This window comes from Pongo pygmaeus, chromosome 15, assembly GCF_028885625.2.
Source record: "Pongo pygmaeus isolate AG05252 chromosome 15, NHGRI_mPonPyg2-v2.0_pri, whole genome shotgun sequence".
Lineage (NCBI taxonomy): Eukaryota > Metazoa > Chordata > Mammalia > Primates > Hominidae > Pongo > Pongo pygmaeus.
In genome coordinates, this window is record NC_072388.2 from 92,287,827 (window position 1) to 92,314,173 (window position 26,347).

The 26,347-nt window shown below is 40.1% G+C and overlaps 1 protein-coding gene across 5 annotated transcripts in view; it reads right to left on the minus strand.

Moving 5' to 3' along the window:
* The window catches only part of BTBD7 (BTB domain containing 7), a 98,452-nt gene that overhangs the window by 7,527 nt on the left and 64,578 nt on the right, over positions 1 to 26,347 (minus strand). For 3 of the 5 annotated variants that reach the window (XM_054447444.2, XM_063652039.1, XM_063652040.1), the window contains exons 4-11: positions 18,715 to 18,923; positions 16,529 to 16,604; positions 12,107 to 12,267; positions 8,561 to 8,704; positions 7,193 to 7,231; positions 6,387 to 6,576; positions 3,403 to 3,581; positions 755 to 1,222 (exon numbers count right to left, since the gene is read on the minus strand). In XM_054447444.2, the coding sequence (XP_054303419.1) occupies positions 755 to 1,222; positions 3,403 to 3,581; positions 6,387 to 6,576; positions 7,193 to 7,231; positions 8,561 to 8,704; positions 12,107 to 12,267; positions 16,529 to 16,604; positions 18,715 to 18,923 (1,466 nt within the window). The remainder of the gene's footprint in view (positions 1 to 754; positions 1,223 to 3,402; positions 3,582 to 6,386; positions 6,577 to 7,192; positions 7,232 to 8,560; positions 8,705 to 12,106; positions 12,268 to 16,528; positions 16,605 to 18,714; positions 18,924 to 26,347) is intronic. The other 2 variants (XM_054447445.2, XM_054447446.2) reach the window with 1 other exon arrangement.

The window sequence follows — 26,347 nt, forward strand, 5'->3', positions numbered from 1 at the left end:
TTCTGAATTTCTGGGCTCAAGTGATCCTCCCATTTCAGCCTCCTAAAGTGTTGGGATTACAGGTGTGAGTCATGGCACCTGGCCAAAAAAAAAAAAAAAAAAATCACTATTTTTTAAGTATATTATATAAAATCTCTAATACAGTGCAAAATCAAGCAAAGAATCCTCTATCAATTTACTACCTACTAGCCCTGGCTACTATGATTCTAAGTGAAGTGGGGGCTCTGCTGATGAGCTTCAGAGGCAGAGGCATGCCTGAGGCCCTGAGGCCTCATTTTCTGCTCATCTTCTGAATGGGAGTTTTTTCCACATTATTCCTGACGGTATACTGTACTTAGCTATAAGTAGCTCTTGCTTCTTGTCCCATTAAAGCATGTGGTAGAATAGTGGATTTTACAGAATAGTAGAAGTTAGGGACAAATTGTAGACCTGTGCTTGAACAGAACATGAAACTGGTATATTCCTTTATGTTGCTCAGTAACCCCATTCCTTCCTAATCCTGCCAAATGAACATAAAGATAAGAAGATACTCAACTCCTCCATATACACCTCTTGGTCTCTCTCCTCCTGTCTTTTCTCATGCAAGTACACTAGCGTTTTTCCCTCTTTTCCATACCCCTCAAGTCTATGCCTTCCACTTGTCAGCAATACTTCTGGGCACTGCTGAGTCCCAGTGGGGCTCCTGGGGCCAAGAAAATTGCTTCTAATACTCCATAAACCGAATTTGAAGCAAGTTACTGAAGTGCTGACTTACCACTTGCTTCTCAGATGCTGCTGCTGCTGCTGCTGCTGCTGTTGCTGTTGAGGTGGTGGTGGCGGCAGCAGCAGCCACCGTCTGTCTGCCCAGTCCTGCAGTGCTGGTACAATCAGGCGGTGCAGCTTTCACACTCGGCAAGTAGACTGGGGGAGGGCCAGCTTTAGGAGCTGTTCTGGAGTGGAACAGCGAATGATTACAGGGATAAGAAAATGAACGTGAAGGGTGCTGACTAGGAGGTCTTTGTTTCCAGCCTGCTTTGAGCTGGTTATGGATTGGGGTAGCTGGGGGGTGGTAGGGAGGTGGGGGAGGGGGCAAGGGTGGATGGAAGGCCACAAAAGAGTCCAGATCTGTAAACATGGTTTCTGCAGGAGGGGTACTGTTTACGCGACATCTTCCAGGCTGTCTCATTGTCAAGAGCGGACTCTCATCCCCAAAACGTTCATCAGGAAAGAATTTGTGAGGATTCTAAGAAAGATTAAAAAAAAAAAAAGACATTTGTTAGCAGATTTCATAAGTGGAAATTTATAGGCTGAGGGAATTAAGTGAGGTACTTAAGAAAACCACAGTCAGCAAGAATAAAAAGCATAATATATTTTTCTAGGCCAGAAGCCCAAGAAAAAAGTCACCTTAGTTACAGTACAAAGGCACAGAGTGCAGCCTAGGACACAGCCATGAAAGAAAGCTGCTTGATCGAATGCTCCTCAAGCAGGTCACTCATCTCAGATTACGTGATAATGCAAAAACTGGTAATAAAACCAAACTCTAATGTCTTTGCTAAGAGATTAACATTAAATGCCAAAGGGAGAAAGGAATACAACTGAGGATGTTCTAGAAACTTTCTGACAAAACATCTATGCCTGCTCTGCCTGAAATAAAAACTACAAAATACTATTCGTTACCCATTATACATGACTAAGTCTGACTAATATTTTGGTAAACATTATAAAAGAATATGTCATGCAATTTAAGATACCAAATTCAGACACAATTTAGAATGGCAAAGGGAAAAGAAATGAGTAGAAAACCAGACTACATATTTTAAGGAGAAAAACTGTAGCAAAAAATGAAAATCAACAACCTAAAACAAGAACCTAAAAATGTTCAGTAGAAAATTAGGACAGCAGGGGGAAAAAAGAAGAAGAACCTAAAAATGGTTTGCTGCCTTGCTGAAGAACCCTATGCCATGCTTATTCATTCATTCATTCATTCATTCATTCATTCATTCTTTTTTAGAGACAGGGTCTCATTCTGTCACCAGGCTGGAGTGCAGTGATGCAATCATGGCTCACCGCAGCCCTGACCTTCTGGGCTCAAGTGATCTTCCCACCAAATCCTCCCGAGGAACCGGGACTACTGGCGCCTATCACTATGCCCGGGTAATTTATTATATTTTTTGTAGAGATAGGGTTTTGCCATATTGCCCAGGCTAGTCTTAAACTCTTGAGCTCATGTGATTCACCTGCCTAGGCCTCCCAAAGTACTGGGATTACAGCCATTGTGTCTAGCCTATCTTTTTTTGTTTGTTTGTTTTTGAGACGGAGTCTTGCTCTGTCACCCAGGCTGGAGTGCAGCGGTGCAATCTTGGCTCACAGCAAACTCCGCCTCCCAGGTTCAAGTGATTCTCTTGCCTCAGCCTCCCGAGGCTGGGACTACAGGCCCACGCCACCACACCTGGCTAATGTTTGCATTTTCAGTAGAGACAGGGTTTCACCATGTTGGCCAGGCTGGTCTCGAACTCCTGACCTCAAGTGATCCGCCCACCTTGGCATCCCAAAGAGTTGGGATTACAGGTGTGAGCCACTGCGCCCAGCCACATCCTATCCTTTTAAAAGGTACGGATTAAAGGGGTTAGGAGTTTGTAGCAAGAAAATGAATCACCTAACCAGATGAAATTAAATTTTATTTAAGGCTCTGATTCAGTGGCTGTGATCAGACTAGTTTACAAATTCTATCTTAATTGCAAAACCAGTGCTATTGCTTTTGTATCTAATAATTACTAGAAATGAGTTTTTTCTTTTTTCCTGGTAGGTTAAAAAAGAAAGCACTTACTGTTTGATTCTCATGCTTGGGTTTGAAGCCTCATGCAAGAAATTTCTTGTAAGATGGAAAACAGAAACGAAAGTGGGCATGTGAAAGGTGTGTAAGTGTGGTAGCAGACCAAACCTCAAACCTCGTGACCAAACAAGGAAGAGAGAGCAGTGGAAGTTCAGAATTTTCTACTTCCGTGCCATCTCTGTTTGGGCATGCACACTGTGGACATTTTTAGCAGTCTCCACTTGTATGCTTGCTACATACCAGAAATATAGCTGCTGTACAATAGCACTTTGGATCTTCATAACAATTTATGTTACAGGTAAAAGAGCTGTTGATGCCCAGGGTGGTTAAGTAACTCATTCGAAGTCAACCAACTAGTAAGCAGCAGAGCCGGGATCTAAACCCAGTTCTCATTCTAGGCCTCTGCTCAGTCCACTGCATGATGCTGCCTCTCACCAGGAGGGACTTGCAGGTTATCAAAGACACCAAAGGCAGTGAAAAAGCACATACGAAGAAAGGGAAATAAGCCAAGGACTCGTCAGGATGTCTACAATATTGCCTGCCTGGTGACTGAGGCTCCCTATTTTAAACAGTTTAATGTCATTTCCTACCTGCAACAGCTCTGCAGCAGCATCTGCAAGACCAAACTCTCTTAGCACTCGAATCTGAATTTCATAGCTGACAGTGGCGCCTTCCCCGCAGTTCAGGGCATAGGCCCTCTGCACCTGCTCCGTGTGCCGCAGTTCCTGCAGTCGTCTGACCATGTCTTTCATAATGAGGAGACGAGGAACTGGAAGGAGAAAAACAGTGGGCAAGCAAAATTCCTGAGCTACACAAAAGACGACCCCGTGAGGCCAGGGGAAAAAAGCATGTATTTCATACCAGAATCTTATAAGTTTTTTAGATACTATTTTAATTTCCTGGGAACATATTCATTTATATATCTCTAATTATTTTTCAAGGTTTTAAAATTTCACTATGCCCAAAAGGCTCTTGATCATACTGAACAGCCCGAGTTGTATTATTTTAGTTTACAGTTCAAATACAATTTTACTTGCATGTATTCTTGTCTGAATCTCAGGATATTTCAGAAGTCTTTAAATATATTCATTCTATTATTCAAATAATTTTTTGAGTCCTGACTATGCACCAGGCATTGGACTTGGATATTAGGGTGCACAGAATGAAACACACAATTCCTCTTCTCAAAAGTTTCTGGCTTAGTGATATGAACTAAACCAGAAGTAAACAAATACAATATAGGGTCATAAATGTTCCTGGAGAGAAATATGCAAAGGACACTGAGGGACTGGAAGGGGCACCCAGCCAGACTGGGGACAGACAAGAAAGGCTTCAAGGTGTACACAGAGCAGATTCTTGAAGAACGAAGGGAAACCAGATGGGCAAAAAAAAAAAAAAAAAAAGCTGTCTGAGCAGAAGGACTGGGTATGTGTAAAACATGCTGAGGCAGCCTGGCAGAAGTGGCTGGCATGGCCAGCAGAACTTAGGGTTCAGAGCTGTAAGCAGGAAAAGTGTGAAGAGAGGAGGCAGAAAGATGGCTACTGGCAGATCATGGATAAAGAATTTAAATTGTACCCTGTGCACAACAGGCAGTCACTTTTGCAAGAGGATGACAGGATCAGAGCTGTGAACAAGTGCACTCTGATGTTAACGTAAAATGGGCAGGCATACTGTGACTGGTAGGCTAAATCAAGCTTGCTGTCTGCCTTTGTAAATAAAGTTTTATTGGAATGTAACTGTACCCATTCATTTAGGTACTGTCTATGGCTGTTGTACGGGAGTTAAGCAGATAGAGACAACAGAGACTGTACAGCCTACAGAGCCTAAAGTATTTACTATCTGGCCCTTTCTGGAAAAAGTATGCCGGCCGACAAGCTGGTGTAAAAGGCAGAATTTTGAGTAAGATGCGAGGCGCGAACACTGGTTAGAAACCTGAAGTAGGGCTGTAGCTGTAGGGCTGGAGAGGGATGGGCTCTATAAATATTTATGAGAGAAACTGACTAGAGCAGTGATTATTATTTTTTAGAGATAAAAGGAACTGGCATTTACTGAGTGCTTACTTTGTGCCAGGCAAACTCCTGTGCATATTACTCATGGTGCTTCTTTAAATCCTCACAATTCTAGAAAGGAGGTATGAGCCCCAATTCATGGATGAGGAAATTAATGTTCAGGAAAGAAAATATTAATACCATGTTCAAAGTCATATAAAGTAACAGAGCCAAGACATGAGCCCCCTAATCCTCTGCAACAAGCTATCTATCCTTTCATGAATGTGGTGTGCAAGGAAGTGAGAAGAATCCAGGATGATACCAGAACAGGACCATACCTCATTAGCTAAACAATAGAGAGACAAGCCTTATTTTTCTGAGCATACTTACTTGAGAATGTCTAGACTTTTGAGACTGAGTTCTAAGATTAAATTATGCTGATTTTCAACTGCATTAACTCAAGCCTAAAAAGCCAGGCTAATTAGCAAAGCTTCAAAATCTGCATAAATCAGCTAAAGAAATATTTCTCTTCATGCTGTTAACTAATGTATATTTCAAGTAAATATGCAGTGGCCAAATTTGTTAAGGTAACAACTGAAGAAAGTCATTAGCCCCAGAATAAAATATATGTATTCAATTAAAAGTTCTGTCACTATGTCTTTTATTCATCTTTAATTATGATAGACATTTATAAGCAGAAATAAATAGTGCTATTTCCATTGCTATAGTGTGCTGGTTTTTATTTTGAATCTTGCAATGGCAATTAGCAAGAGCTACAAGTTTCTGACCACCAGATCATTGTTGCTTTTTTTAGACTTCTTTGGTTAAAGCCAACATTTACTGATGCTCAGACGATTTTGGACATGACAGTTATATCCTGATCGACAGCCAATTCCCCTAAAGTCATAAGACATAAACCTGTGCTACAGTAAACTTCACAGAGCAGAGCTTGGGAAATTGGATCCCTAGGAAACCCACAGTGATCACATTTTGGAAGGCCACAGACTCAAAGGTATAATAGACTAGGAAGGCCACAGACTTAAAGGTATGATAGTGCATTTGACCCTCCCAAAGGGTCTTGTAACCTGAGAAATACCCTATAGTGATAAAAAAAAAATCTGAATTCCTCTAAACCAGTGGTTTTCAAAATGGGTGACTTTGTCCCACAGGGCACAACTGGCAATGTCTAGAAACATAAAAATGTTTCCAAAAGGTTTTCTGAGAGGTGTGCATGCATGCACATATGTGCTCCTAGCATTTATTGAGTACAGGCCAGGGATGCAGCTGACCACCCTACAAGGCACAGGACAGCTCTCCATTAACAGAATAATCCAGCCCCAAATGTCAGTAAGACCACGGCTGAGAAACTCAAGGGTAAACTGATAAACTGTATACACTTAGTAATACAAAATAAAATATAAAGCAAAAGTTTTGGCTTAAAAGTATTTATTCTTTAAGCAGAACAAGGCATAAAGGGTATTGAAATGTGGAGAGAATTAGCATATACAGAGAGGCTCAAACATCAGCAATTTCAAAAAAATAATAAATTATTCATTTAAATATAAACACCCAATATACTGCCTTACCTGGAATTTCATTGGCTACAACTGAAGGAGGGCTTGACTGGTTGCTGCTGATCTGCTGGTGGCTGATCATGTGACAACATTGTGGCACGGCATTATTGACCATGTAGAGCGTGTCTGGCACATTGGACATTCTAACCATTCGCAAGCGCACAAGATCCGTTTGTTCCACCATCATCTCATCTAGCACTGACTGAAATAATCATTCAGTATTAACAAAACCAGTCAACCTTCCTCTGTTAAATCACATTTGAAGGAAGATTATTACTTTCATCAAATAAAAAGGGAATTAATTTATTTCTATTTTATAAATGTTAACATTAGTGGTGAAAGAAAGTTCCCCTACATCTTTAACTTTTAAAGACTCTTTTAGGAGCATCTTTGAAAAGACACAACCATCTTTTGAAAAGTCTGCTTTTAATTAGAAGTATTTGAAATGTGAAGGAAGGATATAAAATCAATCAGAAATAAATTACACACAATATTATAATAAAACAATGTATACATGTGCTAAATAACAAATCTAACAAAGTGCTCAAAATACAAAATATTGAAGATTGATAATCAGGGCCGGGCGTGGTGACTCATGCCTGTAATCCCAGCACTTTGGGAGGCTGAGGTGGGTAGATCACCTGAGGTCAGGAGTTCAAGACCAGTCTGGCCAACAAGGTGAAACCCCATCTCTACTAAACATGCAAAAATTAGACGGATGTGGTGGCAGGTGCCTATCATCCCAGCTACTCAGGAGGCTGAGGCACGAGAACTGCTTGAACTCGGGAGGAGAAGGTTGTAGTAAGCCGAGATCTCACCGCGGCACTCCAGCCTGGATGACAAGAGTGAAACTCCGTCTTAAAAAAAAAAAAAAGATTGATAATCAATTCAAGAGACCTAGAAATGAACCAAATTTTCTTTTTTGAAGAAAAAAGAAAAATGTTGCCTGGGCTGGAGTGCAGTGGTGCCATCATGGCTCATTGCAGTCTTGACCTCCCAGGCTCAAGCAACCCTCCCACTTCAAGCCTCCTGCGTAGCTGGGACTACAAGAGCACACCACCATGCCTGGCTAGTTTTTTTTTTTTTTAATTTATTTTTATTTTTTGTAGAGACAGGGTCTCACTAGGTTGCCCAGGCTGCTCTTGAACTCCTGGACTCAAGTGATCTTCCTGCTTCAGCCTCCCAAAGTGCTGAGATTACAGGCCTAAGCCACCATGCCTGGTCTAAAAATGAGAAACATTTTGAGGCAACTTGATTGTATACTCATTGAGTATACACACTGTTTGGTCTGTTAAATTTACTTCAGAAAGCTTAATAATGATTTCCTGCTTTCAAAGACTGTCAGTTCCTCAAAAGGCCAAAGTTTTTTTTTTTTTTTGAAGACTGGTTCTTACTTTGTCGCCCAGGTTGGAGTGCAGTGGCACAATCACGGCTCACTGTGCAGCCTTTGCCTCCCAGGCTCAGGTGATTCTCCTAAATCAGTCTCCTGAGTAGCAGAAATCAGGGTGCAAGCCACCACAACTGGCTAAATTTTTCCTTTTAGTTTTTGGTAGAGTTGGGGTTTTACCATGTTGCCCAGGATGGACCCCAGAAAGTTCTTATGGCTGAACATCTAATAAAAATTAGATGTTTCATTTTCACATTACCGTATTTTCTGGGGCAGTTCTTTATGTTACAATATACATAATGCCAACTAGTTACTTAACAGGCCTGAAATTTTTTCTTAGTTTGTGCATTTATTCTAAAACTAAACATAATTCCCAACAGTCAGCTATTGCAGAAATATGTTACAAGAGGTCGTGGCATTCCTTTAATTTACGAAGGAAGTAAAAAAGTGGGCAATCTTCTTTCAGAATATTTCCCTCATGCTCAAGATCACAAAATAGTGACAACCATTTTCAGTAAGTGGTAACAATTTGCAAGGCAGTTAACAATTTGCAAGGCAACTAAAATGAGAAAAATATAAAATGCATTTTAACATAACCTAAGTTTTAAAAACATGCTTAATTAAAATTAAACATTTTAGAAAACTATTCTGTTGAGTAGTCAAACTAGAACTTACTTTCATTTTCCCTGTTGTTGAGAATATAGGCTGTTTCCAAATATTTAAGTAATACTACAATGAACCACTTTGTGCGTACGGTTTGTAATAAAGTAGTCTACTATCTTCAAATGGTTTTCATTACCTTGGCTTCTTCCACATAGGGAGAGAAGAGTCGAGGACGAACATAGATGCCAGCATTTTTTTGCCGTAACCAGGCATTTGACTTCCCACCTTCTGTTGTAGGAAGCATATCTGATGGAGGAGTACTAATCAAGCCTCTTTTCATCTAAAAAAAAATTTTTTTTTTAGATAGAAATCTGTGTAGTACTACAATACTACTAAGATAAATAAAAATATTTATAACTATAAATAAAAATATGCAAACTTTTATCATTTAAATAAAAATTTAGAAATGTATATGAAATTTAGAAATACCTCAAATTTTTTTTTTTTTGAGACGGACGCCCTGGCTGGAGCGCAGTGGCGTGATCTTGGCTCACTGCAACCTCCATCTCCTGGATTCAAGCGATTCTCCTGCCTCAGCCTCCTGAGTAGCTGGGATTACAGGCACCCACCACCACACCTGGCTAATTTTTTGTACTTTACTAGTAGAGACGGGGTTTCACCATGTTGGTCAGGCTGGTCTGGAACTCCTGACCTCGTGATCTGCCTGCCTCGGCCTCCCAAAGTGCTGGGATTACAGGCGTGAGCCACCACGCCCAGTGAAATACCTCAAATTTTTAATAATATTTAAAAGATTTTCAACAAAAAGATACCATAATTTCCCATTTTTCTCTAAATAGAGGAATATTTTTAAAAACAAGAGACACATTAATTAAAATGTAGTTAAGATGGACTAAAGATCAGAACTCTTAATGAAAACCAATTTGTTTTTCTTTACTCATCTAGGAACAAATTCAGTCCCCACCCAACTCCTCAAGACAAAACGAGAACATTGACATGGGCCTATATCTACAGTACAAGGATACAGGAAGGCTAGCACAGTGCTTAGCAACACAGGCTCTGGGGCAAGGCAGATGTAGCTCAAACTTCAACTCCTGCATTTAACAGCCATGTGACCATGGACATCTCCTTTACCTGGGCTTCACTTTAAGGGCTCCTGTATGGCCCTGGAGGCAAGGCAGTGCACAGCTAACTGAATGAGGTATCCTCGTTGTTCCAGGAGAATCTGTATCAAGTACCTTTAGTTCCTAAGGTGGTGTGAGGATTAAATGAAGGCAATGCAGATGAAAGCACCTAGTACAGTGCTTAGCACATACTAAGAGAGCATGAAAGTTAAGAGCCATTATTAGCAAACCTTTGTTGGGGACTTATGATGTGTTAGGCACGGAATTAAGAGCAGAGGTATATATTTCCTAACCAAAGTTCTAAAATACTTTTCTAAACTACATACAGGGTTCAATTTGATTTGAGTCCCAGGTTTTAAACAAAACCAAAAGTTGTTTCTCCAATATTACTCTCGTTAAATATAATCAACAGCTGCATGAGCTAAAACTACTTTTAACTAGTAAAATACAGCATTATCTAGTATTTAGAAAATAGAGAAAAAAGTCAATACTCATTACAACAGTAATGTTGATATATTTCCTTTCAGTCTTTTCTTTTTCTTTTCTTTTTTTTTTTTTTTTTTTTTTGAGACAGGGTCTCACTCTGTTGCCCAGGCTGGAGGGCAATGGTGAGATCTTGGCTCACTGCAACCTCCGCCTCCTGGGTTCAAGCAATTCTCCCATCTCAGCTTCTCAGGTAGCTGGGACTACAGGTGCACGCCACCATGCCTGGCTAACTTTTGTATTTTTTGGTAGAGACAGTGTTTCACCATGTTGGCCAGGCTGGTCTCGAACTCCTCAACTCAAGTGATCTGCCTGTCTTGGCCTCTGAAAGTGCTGGGATTACAGCGCCTGGCAGAGTCTTTACCAAATGAAGTTTTACATAGTTTAATTTGAGAATACATAAAAATACATACTTTGCATCATCTTTTTTTTTCTTCTTTTTTTTGACACAGAGTCTTGCTCTGTCACCCAGGCTAGAGTGCAGTGGCACAATCTTGGCTTGCCTGTGGGTTCAAGCAATTCTTGTGCCTCAGCCTCCCGAGCAGCTGCGATTAACGGCATGCACCACCATGCCTGGCTAATTTTTGTATTTTTAGTAGAGACAGGGTTTCGCCATGTTGGCCAGGCTGGTCTTGAACGCCTGACCTCAGGTGATCCACCCGCCTTGGCCTCACAAAGTGCTGGGATTATAGGTGTGAGCCACTGTGCCCAGCACTATACAGTCTTTACAACAACTGTTCAGGGGAGCAAAATATTCTGTTGTGTAGTGGTACTATAACTACTACCTTAACAGGTGAAAAAATGGTAACTGTTTTATTTTGCTTTCTCTGGTGTGTGTGTAATTAGTGAGGCTGAATTTTTTTTCTAATCAGAATCCACAAATATTTCTTTTTTTAAATTTTATTTTTATTTATTTATTTTTATTACTGCTCCTTGTGGAGCAGGGCTACCCCATAGGCAGTATGCCCAGAGTAGCCCATAAATACTTCTTGAAAACAATATTGTTTTCTTCTAGTTCTTCCATGTTTCCATTTAGTATTTAATTCTTCAATCTAACAAGGATTAATTTTGTGTGCCAGTGAAACGATGGTTTAACTTTCAGTGAATTTCTTCTTCTGCTAATCAGTTAATCTAGCACCACACTGACTTGTGATAGTTCGTTTACTATTATGTTTTCTGTTTTTTTTTCCAGAAGACTTTTATAATGTTTTATAATGTTCCCATGCCGTTAGAAAAAAAAATTATGATGTTTATAAGCATTACATTAAGTTTATAAGTCAATGTGTGAATAACTAATATTTATAATATTTATTTTTCCCATACATGAATTCAAGCAATTCTATTAATTTTTTTTTTTTTTTTTTTGAGATGGGGTCTCACTCTGTCACCCAGGCTGGAGTGCAATGGCTTGATCTCAGCTCACTGCAACCTCCACCTCCCCCGGTTCCAGCAATTCCCCTGCCTCAGCCTCCCGAGTAGCTGGGATTATAGGCATGCACAACCATGCCTGGCTAATTTTTGTATGTTTAGTAGAGATGGGTTTCCACCATGTTGGCCAGGCTGGTCTCAAACACCTGACCTCAGGTGATCCACCTGCCTTGGCCTCCCAAAGTGCTGGGATTACAGGAGTGAGCCACCGCACCCAGCCAATTATATTAATTTTTTAAAAATTCACTGTTTAAAAAACTATGAAAGTAACAAGATGAGCTCTATTAATTTTCAGGTCTATCCATTCCTTTTTTATTGAACCAATCCCTCCACTCCACTGCTCTGATTCACTGCTGTTTCTGAAGACTCTTCAAAGGTAATTTCTACCTTTTCCTTTTTGAATAAGGGTCTACTTGATCTACACTTAAATGACAGAATTAACTTTGCTAGAAATAATGCTCTTGCATGAGTAAGACCTATTTACCCACTCAACTCTCATTCACTGAACATTTTAACTGTACTATGTGGCAGACACAGGGGATACAACATCGTACACAATAGACATCTGTCTCTCTCCTCACAGAATTACAGCTTCACAATACTCTATTAGTAGCAGAAATTATTTACAATGAATAAAAACATACACCTGGCATTTTTCATGAAAGGAATACATGGAGAAAAACACTTACTGCATCACTTAAGACTTCACTGTTTATAGGTAAGATGTGTTCAATTCGCACAAAAGGTAAGAGAGAAGAAAGGATCTCTCTGAGCTCTTCCATGTCCAGGTCCCGTCTTTTTACACCTCTTTTGTTCACACTATGGGCAGTGCCACTCAGTAAGTTTGGCTCTATGAGACAGAAAATGAAAAGTTTCCAACCAAATCCAAATGTTCTGAGACAGGTTTCCTTTGTTCTCTAGTACATACACTGACAGTACCACTCTATAGACTTATGTGCCTCTGCTTTAAAAAGGGTTATAAATCAATTATTTTTCTTTCATGTTTGTTTAATAGGGATGTTCTTGGATAAAGAAAAAGCATGGTATCAACAGTACAATAAAATTATTTTATCACTGCTCTCCAATAAAGAATAAAGGATTCCTTTCTATAGACTAACTCAAAAGAGAAAAGATGACACTCTACTAAATCTAGTTTTATCAAGGGCTTTTTAAAAAGCTTTCTCACTTTTGTGACCAGTTTTTAGTAGTATAAGGTCACTGCAGAGCATATGCCATTTCTGGTCACTGTAAGTTATCAGTATGCTCATTAGCCTACATACGTGTAACAGTAATTTAACAACATGTTAATCACTTGGTGTTTGAAGCAGCAAAGCCTAATGTGCTTTATTTGTTTTTAAGAATTTTATGAAAATCTCCCAAATTTCCATAATATGGGAACATTACTGCATTAAAGTAGACCCTTTGATCTTTGACATGTAATATATGTCCATCGTCCAGGGCAGAGAATGATTTCTTCATTGGGCATTAGTGAACAACAATCTGAAATACATGTATGCTTATGCTATTGAGGTGGGAAGAAAAATTACATAATTTGGAAATCTTTAATCATGTCTTTAATCTAGGGGTCTGTAATTTTTTTCTTAAAAAAATTAACACAGAACAAGATCTTTATTATTCATGAATATAAATGCTGGATTTTTTTCAAATATTCTACAGGAAAACTGATCTTCCTTAAATCGTGTGTGTGTGTGTGTGTGTGTGAGAGAGAGAGAGAGAGACAGAGAGAGAGAGAATTGTTTTTGAGAAGCTAAGTTTTTTTTCTGGATTCATTCAGAATAAAATTGTTAACTGTGTAGAAAAGAGTCGTTTTTTTTCCCCTTGCCTAGCTATGATTTAGCTTCATACTTATTTAAGGCATTCTGCTTTTCAAAATATTTTTTTTTTCTTAAAGTAGCGACATCCTGTTTTCATATAAAATCTTATATGAAACCCCCAAATATGTGACAGGTAAGGGCAGACTCCTTCTGTATAAAACTGACTGAAACAAAGCTATGGCCTGCTTCACTTAGCATCCTTCTTATCCCCTCAGAACCTTCCACTAACCCAGTGGGGAAACTACCTTTTATTTTTTTATTATTATTATTTTTTAAGACGGAGTCTTGCTCTGTTGCCCAGCCTAGAGTGCAGTGGCATGATCTTGGCTCACTGCAACCTCCACCTCCTGGGTTCAAGCGATTGTCCTGCCTCAGCCTCCCGAGTAGCTGGGATTGTAGGCACCCGCCACCACACTCAGCGAATTTTTGTATTTTTAGTAGAGACGGGGTTTCACCATGTTGGCCAGGCTGGTCTCAAACTCCTGACCTCAGCTGATCCACCCACCTTGGCCTTCCAAAGTGCTGGGATTACAGGCGTGAGCCACTGCGCCCAGCCTAGCGACTATTTTCCTAAGGAAAATTTTAACCCTTAAGGATGCCTGTTATCTGCCCCAAATAAATGACATTTCATCATTACCAACTTTACATCACTGAACAAGCTTATGGTCTATAACATTTACACAGAGTTATATACAATCGGTTCTTATTTTCTGAAGTAGTTATGAAGTCAACACAAACAATGAACCAGTGAATACTGAACTATTGTTCATAGGCAAAACACAGGGTTAGGTTCCTGTGAGCCTCTGGGCACAACATTTTTGTCAAATGATTAAGACAGAACCTTGTTTTATGTGTTTCTGTTTAAAGACACTTTATTTAATATATGTGGCTGATTCATTAACACTAACCTCACGACCAACAGCACTGTAACTCACGCCTGAATGAAGCTTACCTAACTCATGTATTGTCTCTCTATGGCACACCACAGCCTTCCTGTTCTCAGGAACACTAGACAGCACTTCAGTACCACACCTGGGGGCCATCTTGAACAGTGAGATCACGAAAACATAAAAATGTAAAAAATGTGGCACTCGGTAAGGAGATCTGAAACAAGAAGGCAGAGTGCCTCTGTCTTGTTAGAACTCAGCTGGGAATGTGCTTGTTGGGAGACCAGGCTTTTTGCTACTCCGTGAATGACCATGAAAGTATCACCAGTATGGATTTTGGGGTTACAAATAAATTTCAGTGACTAGATAAGTTGACAAATATAAAAGCTACGAATAAGAACTAATTGTATACTGGCATTTAAAAAACTTTCTAAATCAATTGTAATGGTTTTCATATTTAAAAAAATTCATAACTTGCTGGGCATGGTGGGATCATCTGAGGTCAGGAGTTTGAGAACAGCCTGGCCAACATGGTGAAACCCTGTCTCTACTAAAAATACAAAAATTAGCCACGCGTGGTGGCACGTGCCTGAAATCCCAGCTACTCAGGAGGCTGAGGAAGGAGAATAGCTTGAACCCGGGAGGCAGAGGTTGCAGTGAGCTGAGATTGCGCCACTATACTCCAGCCTGGGAGACAGAGCAAGACTCCATCTCAAAAAAAAATAATAAAATTTAAAAAAAAATAAAAAATCATAACTTTGCTGCTCTCTGAAATAAAATTTTAAAAATAAAAATAAACACATTCAAATCTGAGAATTGCTAAAGGTTTTTGCCAGCCACAGAAAAAAAATTGGAGAAATAGAAGGACTGCTTTTGTTCCCTAGAGCTTGGATAGTAGCACATTAAAGAAACACAATAAAAAGGCTTAAAGGCAGGTTTAGCACATTTTTTATATTTAAAAATGTGACAAAACAACTCTATAAATGTAATAAAATCCACTGACTTGAACACTTCAAACCGGTGAACTTTAAGATACATAAATTATATCTAAATAAAGCTATCGAAAGGTGACAGAAAAGGGAAATCAGTATTTAATTTTTCAATTAAAAATTTTAAATTTAGATTCAGTACATAAAGGAATACAATGATGTTTGAGGGAAGGAGGACAGGAGGGTGGACACTACACACAAACAAAAGACTGCTGTAGAATCACAAATTTCCAGAGTGGAAAGCCCAGCCTCCGACATATGATGCTTCCTTCTCTTCTGCAGTGACCCCACTGGAAGGCCATTCGGAAGTATTATTTATTTCTCTTTTACCTTCCACAACTTTTTTTTTTTTTTTTTTTGGAGACGAAGTTTTGCTCTTGTTGCCCAGGCTGGAGTGCAATGGCGCCAACTTGGCTCACCACAACCTCCGCCTCCCGGGTTCAAGTGATTCTCCTGCCTCAGCTTCCCAGGTAGCAGGGATTACAGGTGCATGCCACCACGCCCAGCTAATTTTTTATTGTTGGTAGAGACGGGGTTTCTCCATGTTGGTCAGGCTGGTCTCCAACTTCCAACCTCAGGTGATCTGCCCGCCTCGGCCTCCCAAAGTGCTGAGATTACAGGCGTGAGCCACTGCACCCAGCCTACTTTCTACAACATTAAAAAAAAACAATGAATGCTTTTTTATTTGTACTCTCTTTTTTTGAGTCTCGCTCTGTCACCCATGCGGGGTGCAGTAGTGCAATCTCAGCTCACTGCAACCTCTGCCTCCCAGGTTCAAGTGATTCTCATGCCTCAGCCTCCCAAGTAGCTGGGAGTACAGGCACGTGCCACCACTTCCCACTAATTTTTGTATTTTTAGTAGAGGCGGGATTCTGCCATGTTGGCCAGGCTGGTCTCAAACTCCTGACCTCAGGTCAGCCTGTACTCGTATTTTTAAATTGAGGTTAAAATTCATATAACACAAAATTTATTTAAAACATTTTAAAGCATACCATTCAGTGGCTCTTACTATACTTGTATTGTTGTGCAACCATCAACACTAATTCCACATTTTCATCAACATTATGCTTTTGTAATACTTTAGTCATTATATGAAATTATATGAAATTTTTCATTCTAGTACTTCCATGAATCAGTCATGTTTTATTAAGCACCTAAGAACATAATAAAAAGTATCCTTTTAAAGCCGCAAAATAAGACTTGCTGATATATTTATTTTAATAAACCATACCCTGTCCACTAAAAGATTTTGCCGATGGTAAAAACTTTCATTTTCACCAGGCAACAGTGTCAATTTTCAAGACTGATGTGCGGCATGCATTTCTATGAGCTTCTGGGAATATAAGAACCACCAAAAATGTACACACTGTGACTAGCGCAAGCTAATTTTCTGAGCTTACCTCTATCTGCTATTCTTTTCATCAACTGGTGCTCTCCCCATTTAATCAGATATTTAAGGATATCTTGTTCACTTGCCTATAATAAAAAATGGTTTATATTTATTTTAGTGAAATTAGATAAGTGGTTAATTTCATTAAGGACTTTTCGTAGGTGGGAAATACAGCATGCAACTTACCATGTTTCACTCTTTCCATTGACTGTTTGAAGTTTTAGTGTTAAATCTGTGGTCCATCAACAGGAAATACATAAGACTGCATTACATATATTTTATCCAGTAACCTCAATCTTGGCTCCAACTAATTTTTAAATTTCATTTCTATCTTCTTTTTCTGTAACCTGCTCCCTTCCTATTTTATTTTTTCATTTTAATTTTTCCTTTTGAGATGGACTCTATTGCCCAGGCTGGAGTGCAGCAGTGCCGTCATGGGTCTATGCAGCCTCAACCTCCTGGGCTCAAGTGATTCTCCCCGCTTCAGCCTCCTGAGCAGTTGGGACTACAGGTGTGTGCTACCACACCCAGCTAATTTTTTTTTTTTTTTTTTTTTTTTGAGAGGGAGTCTTGCGCTGTTGCCCAGGCTGGAGTGCAGTGGCGTGATCTTGACTCCCTGCAAGCTCCTCCTCCCGGGTTCACGCCATTCTCCTGTCTCAGTCTCCCGAGTAGCTGGGACTACAGGCGCCCGCCACCATGCCCGGCTAATTTTTTTGTATTTTTAGTAGAGACGGGGTTTTACCTTGTTAGTCAGGATGGTCTCGATCTCCTGACCTCGTGATCCGTCCGCCTTGGCCTCCCAAAGTGGCTAATTATTTTTTTTATTTTTTGTACAAATGGGGTCCCACCTGTTGCCAAGGCTGGTCTCGCACATCCGGGCTCAAGCAACCCACTTCCTATTTTAAATTTATTTTATCTTACTATGTGGTTTCTATATAGCTGCCTTAAATTCTCTTTTGGAAGAAAACAGAGATAAGTAAATGGAAGTGTAAGTATAGGGTATAGGCAGAGTAACTACTCTCTCCTGGAGGGACAGGAAAAACAAGTCAGTCAACTTGTTTTGGCAGAAGAAACTACAATCTCTGCAAGGTATTCTACTGGTTGGTGAAGCACAATCTGTGAAATGGTAATGTAGCCCTCATTTCTTTGTATTTTATTTAAAATCTTAGAGCAAATCTAGGCTGCTAAGTTTTTTTTTTTTTTTTTAATACTTTCTAAGAAGGAATGCAAAGCTCCTAAAGACAATAATCTAAGAGAACTAACAACTTCTAACACAAACACAAAGCACCCAGTTTTGATCAGGACAATGAGACAAGGTTAATGAACAAAGATGCTCCATAAATCAAGCCCAAGTATGACATCTGTACTGCAATCAAAGCAACATACAAAGGAAAAGCACAGATGCTGAGTGTATTATTTAACTCTCCACTGCATTTCTGACTAAAATGGTAGCATTTTATTATTTTTCTAGTACAAATACAAAGAAATAGGAAGTGGCTCAATGGGTTTATGTCTTTAATAGCATTAAAACAGTTGTACAGTTTTTAGCATAAAATTCATATAGCCAATGCACAAAAATTAAGCTTGAATATACTTTGCCTGTTAAGTATTTTCTGTAATATATAAAATCTATTATTAATGTAAATTTCCAAATTAAATTGACATTTAAGTCAAGAACACAAGAATTTGCTAAAAACTACTTCTGGTTAAAAATAAGTAGTTGAAAACATTACTGTACTTTGGAAGAACACATGCACTGAATTTTGATAAAAATTTGGGCAGATCAGACACTGAATATTATTTTTACTTTGTGCTGCTGAAGCTACTGTCTACAATCTAAGTATGTGATACTCCACCAAAAGTAAGAAACCACTATAGAGAAGCTACATTAATAGAAGTCAAGAAAATCATGTTGGGATGTGCTTCTGACCTTGCCTACTGCCCCAATCTCTTTTTGGTGCATTTGGCTGGGACCTGGGCTTGTTCAATGTTGAGTCATGGTAGCAGTGTACATGAAGAGCCAGGGAGACAGAAGGCTTTTGTTGTACAACTATGAAGAGGGCAGTCCTGGGTGGTTTGATCACAGCCTGTTTCTCTTCCCCTGCCCTACCCTAGATGGAAGAGTAATAGAGCATAGATGGGTTTCTTGGCGCACATATGAATGACAATGAGTTTGAGAGGTGTTTAAATGATTACCTGTAGGTAGTCAGACTGGATAGCAGTAAGCAGATGGTCTTTGCTGAGTTCATAAAAAACATCCGAAGTCATGACCTGGGAAAATTCCTCACAGAGGAAATGTAAAGCTTGTCGGTGCACCCATTTAGAGCCATATGGATGAGAACTCCACTTGAGGATGGCAATTAAGGTATCTAATGAGATGCTCTCAGCAATGATATCCTCACAGCCTAAAAGAGAAGGCAAATACTTCTTGAGATTAATCATAAATATTACTTATTGAACATTAGTGTGCTAGGCACGATATTTAAAAGTCACAATAGCAAAAAAGAACTCAAGGAGATAAATAAAATCTCATGAAAATCACCAAGACTTGGTGGGATGGGTAAACAACAGACTATGGCATCTATAGAAAATCTGCTGCCTTACGGAGATGGATCTACAGAAAAAGGCAGAGAATCCTCCCAAGTTCAAGATAATAAACATCTATGTGCAAATCCAATAATGTGAGTAAGACAGTATAGAGGAAGACATTGGACCAAAGGGGAAAGAAGAGTAGGCAAAAAGGCTGCAGTGGTGGCAACTGGCTAGAGGAAGGATGTGGATGACACCTGACTGATGAGAGAACGCACACCTCAGAATAAGGTAGGTGGGCTGCCAGTTATGCAGACATCCACTCTTTGTATGAAAACATAGCACCCTGCATTGTTGACAGTTTAATCCTTCAGAAAATAGACAAAATACATCTGAGCTTAATTTTGGCAAACTTGAAAAAGGAAGTGAAGAGGACCAGGATCCTGGAGAAAGCAACTATGGCATTTCAAGAACTCAAGGAAGAAAAGAAAACCTAAGGAGACTCAACTCTCCTTCTTAGGAAAGATCATTTCGAAATATAAAGATAAAATATAAGTAAAAATCTGAGTGACAAAGATTATGGGAGTGAGAATGGCTAAAGTTGAACAGAAATTTTTCATTAAGCTTACTATAAAACAAAAAACAATCCTGATAATGTGAAAACAAACAAACAAACAAACAAAAAACATGTGTTTAAACACCACCACCAGGCCGGACACAGTGGCTCTTGCTTGTAATCCCAGCACTCTGGGAGTCCAAGGCAGGCAGATCACCTAAGGTCAGAAGTTAAGACCAGTCTGGCTAACATGGTGAAACCCAGTCTCTACTAAAAATACAAAAATTAGCTGGGTGTCCTGTAATCCCAGCTACTCGGGAGGCTAAGGCAGGAGAATCACTTGAACTTGAGAGGCGGAGGTTGAAGTGAGCCGAAATTGTGTCCGAAATCGTGTCACTACACTCCAGCCTGGGCAACAAAGCAAGACTCCGTCTCAAAAAAAATAAAATAAAATAAACACCACCAAACTATGGCTACACAGAAAGGGCATAAATGAACTCCAGAGACTTCTAAAGTTCAAAGCTGTTTGTGAAACCATGAAAGGTGTAAAGACAAAGGGAGTGAATCCCACTTTCAAGTGATAGAAGATAGTGAGTAGCAATATGGAGTCCACAAAAAGTAATCCCTCATTCCCTTTTCTGATATGGTACCAGATGAGGAGAAATATCATAGATAACCATATAACTTGATTTCCACAAAGCATTTACAAAATATTTCATGATGCTGCTAAACTGTAAGCACCACAAGATAGGGACTGCTATCTTCAATGTATTCCTAGCACCTTCTCGCACCTGTGCTAAACCTGTGCTAAATAAAAATGTGTTGAATGTACAAATGAGATCTTTGCAGATAAGATGAAGAGACAGGGGATGGGATGACAGGACAGTGGTTAACAGAACCATTCACAAACAGCACTGATTAACTTGATGCGTGGAGTGGGAAGTTGGTTTTTGCCATGTTTATCAAGAACTTGGGGCCAGGTGCGGCAGTGCACGCCTGTAATCCCAGCACTTTGGGAGGCTGAGGCAGGTGAATCACCTGAGGTCAGGAGTTCGAGACCAGCTTGGCCAACATGGTGAAATCCCATCTCTACTAAAAATACAAAAATCAGCTGGGTGTGGCGGCACGTGCCTGTAATCCCAGCTACTCGGGAGGCTGAGGCAGGAGAATTGCTTGAACCCGGGAAGTGGAGGTTGCAGTGAGCTGAGATCGCACCACTGCACTCCAGCCTGGGCGACAGAGTGAGACTCTGTCTTGAAACAAACAAACAAACAAACAAAAATCTTGGATAATGATGTGGAAAGTATGTTTCAAAATCTTCAGATGACTCCAAACTTGGAAACACAGTTAACACCACACTGCATAGCAGAATCATAATTGCCTAAAAAGACTGATCAAAATGAAGCTGAAATATAACTAGGAGAATTAGTTCTACATTTAAAGAAATCGACTGCACAGCAGATGACGGTTGGCTTAACTGGAACTATATAAAATATCTGGGTTTTTTTTTTTTTTTAACTGAATGAATGCAAAATGTGACATGGCTGTTATAGATCTGAAGCAATCTCAGGCTTTTCAGGTACGAGCATCGAGCCGTAATCAAAGGACTAATGTTGCTGCTTTCTGTGGAGTGCTGTGTTGTTCTGGGCCCCGTGGGTCAGTTTAGATGAGCACTGACCAAACTGCAAGAGTCTTAGGAGGGCAAGGGAATAGTAGAGAGTTTGCAACTTATCACAGGAAAAAAGCTCCAAGCAAGAGATTATTTGGGTTATGTAAGAGAAACCTGAGGAGAGACATAAGAGCTGTCTTTAAATGCCTCTTCATGAGGCAGAGAAGAAATAACTGATTTATCCGTTGTTCCTAGGAAACAGATAGATGTTAAAAGCAGGGAGATTCTGGCTCAATGATAAGAAATTTCTAATTAGAATTTCCATCCTCTTCTCCCATCAAAAAAAGGATCCCTCTAGAAAGTGTCAGAGCAGAGGCTGGCTCGTCACATTAGGGATAGAGTATAAGGAACCCTGACACTGGAAAGGAACTAAAGTCAGAAGACATCCAAGATGATTTCATCACAAAGACAAAACCGTTTCTATAAAGATGGTAACAGAGCAAACGAAAGATGTCTTTATTCCAAGCACTAAAAGAATATCCCTATAAGGAACACAATGAGACCACCACATTTATATCCACATATAGATGACACACAAAGGCATGAAGATGTGCTAATGAGAAGTGGGAAATATGGGAAAGTTTTCAACAGTCATCATTTTATGATGAGCCTTTGAGCCTTGAATGCCAAGCTGAGGAGGACAGACCTCATTCAGTAGCCAGTGGAGGACCTCTGTTGGCCTGTTGTTTTAAAGTGGGTATTGGAATAGAATTGAGTGGGATGAGTTAATCTGATAGGAAAGGCAATCTCATAGATGTGTCTGGGAGTGAAGCAGGGGAAATTAGAGAAAAGCTGGTGATTTAAAATGATGTGTCACAATCCCACTAAACCAGGATACTGGCAGAGGTGAAGAAAAAAAATAAAAGATAACATGATCACAAATATCACAAATATTTAAACTGCTGAGGTTTACAAAGAAGCAGGATACAGTAGGAAAAAAAATGGGCTTTAAAATCAGATTGGACTTGAAATCCTAGCGCTGCCACTCAGTAGCAAAATCACTTTAGGCAAATCACTTAACTCTTTAAGAGTCTGAAATGTTCTCATCTGCAAAGCTGAGATTGTTTCCTACCTCACAGGGTTGTTATGGGATTTAAACGAGACCATACTCTTGACACTCTACATTTGTTCAAACAGTCTGGAGTACCTAAGCTGAGTACCATGAATACCCCGCTCTTTTCACTGCCTGGTGATGTCACTTGCCCCACGGCCTTCACCTCATTATATCCCTGACTTCCCAGTTGATAGCTCCAAGCCTGAGCTGACTCCCAGTCACACCTGACTTTCACATGGATTTTCCACAGACATCTTAAATGCCAAAGTCAATTCATTTCCTCTGGGAAATCTGGTCCTCTTCAGTCACCAAAGCCAGAGATCTGAGTACTATTATTGGGTCCCTCTCCGGACGCCCATATCCAATCTATCACCAGATATTGTTCATTCTTCTTTTCAATCCAACTCCTCCACAGAATCTCCATTGAATTTTTACCACCTCCTTTTCAGAACCTGATACTTTTCCCCTGCATTATTGAAATGGCTTTTAAAAAATTCCCACCTCCAGCCTTTCCCTTTCAAATCTGCTCTCTGTACTGTTGCCAGAATGATCTTTTAAAATGTAAATTATATATGCCTCTTTAACGAATTATTCAATAGCTTCATGCTACAAATGATTTCAAGAAAAAGTCCAAGCTACAACTCCCTTGATGATCTGGCACCTGCCTACTGCCCAGCCCATCCCTGCGCAGACTCTACACTCCAGTCATACTGTGTCCTTTCCAATTCTCCAGAAGTCCACCAAACGCTTGCTCCTCCAGGCTTTTGTGTATGTTGTTCCATTTTTCTGAAATGCCCCTAACTCTTTTTCTTAACTCCTCTGCATCTTTAAGTCTCAGCTTAGATGCTGCCTCTTTTAAGAGCCTACTTTGATACTGCTCCTCAAAGCCTTAGGTCAGGTGTTCCTCCTATCTAAAAGTTTCTCTGGCACCCTGTGTTTGTCTGTAACAGCACAAAACTCTTATACTACTATATCTTTCTTATATATATTTGTCTGACTCTTCCACCAGCCTAAGTTCCTTTTCTGTAAAAGCCCCATCTTATCTGATTCTATAGTGTCTGCCACCTAGTAGATAATTAACTAAAAGCAAATAATAATAGTAGCTAACATTCTTGAAAACTTACTATGTATATGTACCAGGCTCTGTGTTAATTGCTTACTTTAGAATATTTAATTTTAGCACTTCTTCTCAAAGAAGGGTGTATTATTATTACTATTATTATCATCCCCATTTTATAGATGAGAAAACTAAGACTCAGAAAGATTAAGTAAGTTATCCAAGGTTACACATCTAGGAAGAAGACAAGTCCTACCTAAACATATCCTTCTTTCCCCTCCCAAAAGTTTCCCTTCCCTGCCTTTTATGCCTCTAACTTAGACTTAGACTTTTTTTTTGAGACAGAGTTTTGCTCAGCCGCCCAGGCTGGAGTACAGCAGCACGATCTCGGCTCACTGCAACCACCATCTCCTGGGTTCAAGGGATTCTCCCGTCTCAGCCTCCAATGTAGCTGGGATTACAGGCACCCACCATCATGCTGGGCTAATTTTTTGTATTTTAGTAGAGACGGGGTTTCACCATGTTGGCCAGGCTGGTCTTGAACTCTTGACCTCAGGTGATCCGCCCGCCTCGGCCTCCCAAAGTGCTAGGATTACAGGTGTAAGCCACTGCACCCAGCTCTAACTTAGGACTTTTACTAATCAATGCTCATTAGAACTTATCTAGAACTACTTATCTCATAAGCAGAAAGCACCTTATAAATACACCAAACATGGTGATATTAACTCAAAAATGTAAAAGGAAGACAGGTAAACAACTGGAATGTTGGTATAAAGAGATTTATCTTATAATGTCAAAATTAATGTTTTAATCTGATGGTAAAGGATTTCAATTAATGATAATACAACTTTGTCAAGGTTATCAATACTAGAATGAAAATGTAAATATAGCAGCAAGGCAGAAGGGATGCTGGCAGGGAAAGGCCAACAAGTGGGTGCTGAGAGGCTTTACACGGTGCCACATCCTTGGTAATGGACAAGTCCTGTAGGTACAAAACCATCAGCACACTCAAAGATGGTCAGACTCTTGGTGACAAAGTGATCCTAACACAAACCCATGACACATGCGTAGATCAGAATGCTTACTCATGGGCAGTACAGGGAGTCAGTTCTAGTGAGCAGAATGTCATGTGTTCTCTCTCGGCACTTTGCAAACTATCGCGAGTCACGCTACAGTTTTTTCTTTCTTTTTAAATTTCCAACGTGTCCTGGACCAATACTTTAGTAAAATTCAGCAAAAACACCGCTTGAATATTGTGGCAGTTGTTTAAAGTTTCTAAATGCTTGTTAATTTCTGTACCTATCTCACTCACTGCAGACATGCTTTGAATAGTACTGCTCTGTCTAGAGTCCCTTTCCTCTTTTGGGAACAGGGCTTGCCTTCTTCCCTCCTATCACGTGAAGAGTACGCTGTGACTAGCTTATTGGTCCCAGGAGGAGAATGAGCAGCCCTGGGAACACAGCCACCCCTGCTGACCCACAGTGGCAATGAGAGAGGCCCCAGCTGCTGCAAACTGAAGCAGAAATGCCCCACCTAACCCAGAAACTTATGAGAAATAAATGTTTGTTGTGATATACCACTGAGGTTCTCAGATTGTTTCTTATACAGCAATGGTTGACTAATAAACCAGTTAGCTTTTTAGATCAACTCAAAAGCTTTTATTTCTATTTTTTTGAGATGGAGTTTCACTCTTGTTGCCAGACTGGAGTGCAGTGGCATGATCTCAGCTCACTGCAACCTCAGCTCTCCGGGTTCAAGCAATTCTACCGCCTCAGCCTCCTGAGTAGCTGGGATTACAGGCGCCTGCCACCACACCCAGCTAATTTTTCTATTTTTAGTAGAGACGGGATTTTGACATGTTGGCCAGGCTAGTCTTGAACTCCTGACCTCAGGTGATCCCACCCACCTCAGCCTCCCAAAGTGCTGGGATTACAGGCGTGAGCCACTGCGCCTGGCCAAAAGCTTTTATTAACAGCCAAGCGTGGTGGTGGGCATCTGTAATCCCACACTTTAAGAGGCTGAGGCAGGTAGATAACCCGAGGCCAGGAGTTTGAGACAAGCCTGGCCAACATGGCGAAACCCATTCTCTACTAAAAATACAAAAATTAGCTGAGTGTGGTGGCATGTGTCTGTAGTCCCAGCTACTCGGGAGGCTGAGGCAGGATAATCACTTGAATCCAGGAGGCAGAGGTTGCAGTGAGCCGAGGTTGCGCCACTGTACTCCAGCCTGGGCAACAGAGCGAGACTCTGTCTCAAAAAAAAAAAAAAAAGCTTTTATTAACAATTTCCTGGTAACAGAAAAATTCCACCTGTAGCCAAAGCATTTAATGGATAAAAGGCACCAATATATTCCGCTCAGGCAGACTTTCAGTCATGCTGTTGGGAGGTTGGCAGGTAGTACAAAGTCAACTTCTTACAATTTCTTTTGCTTATGTGATAACCACACTTTACAGATCCATCTCCTACTTATTTAATCCTTTCCTCTATTCTCTTTTACTAGGATATTTTCTTTCTAATCTTTAATGTAAGCAAAAATACCTTCCCTCAAAACATTGAGTAACATAACCAATATGAATGAATGACCAAGGCTGAAGGCTGAGACTTAAAGAGCTAACAAATCAATCTGAAATTCAGTAACACAAATGACTGTATTGCTGCATGTTAAATAGGATCACTTTCTGTTTTTATTATCAATTTTTGTTTCTCCTTTTCATGTTTGTCCCTCTGGTAACTAAAAATAGCCTCAATGTTGACAGTTCTCCTGAATACACTGTCAGGATCTTTGTTTCCCCCTTACTTATTATTCCTACAATGCCACCCTACTTGTTTCACCAATACCAGTGGGAACCTTTCCACTGGCTCATGTCCATCAGGAAATGTATAAACGGCTTCCAGATTCATATTGAGGTCGGGGTGGAAAGAGGAAGGAAGAAACAGGCAAAGGGGAAAGGAAAAAGGAACAGG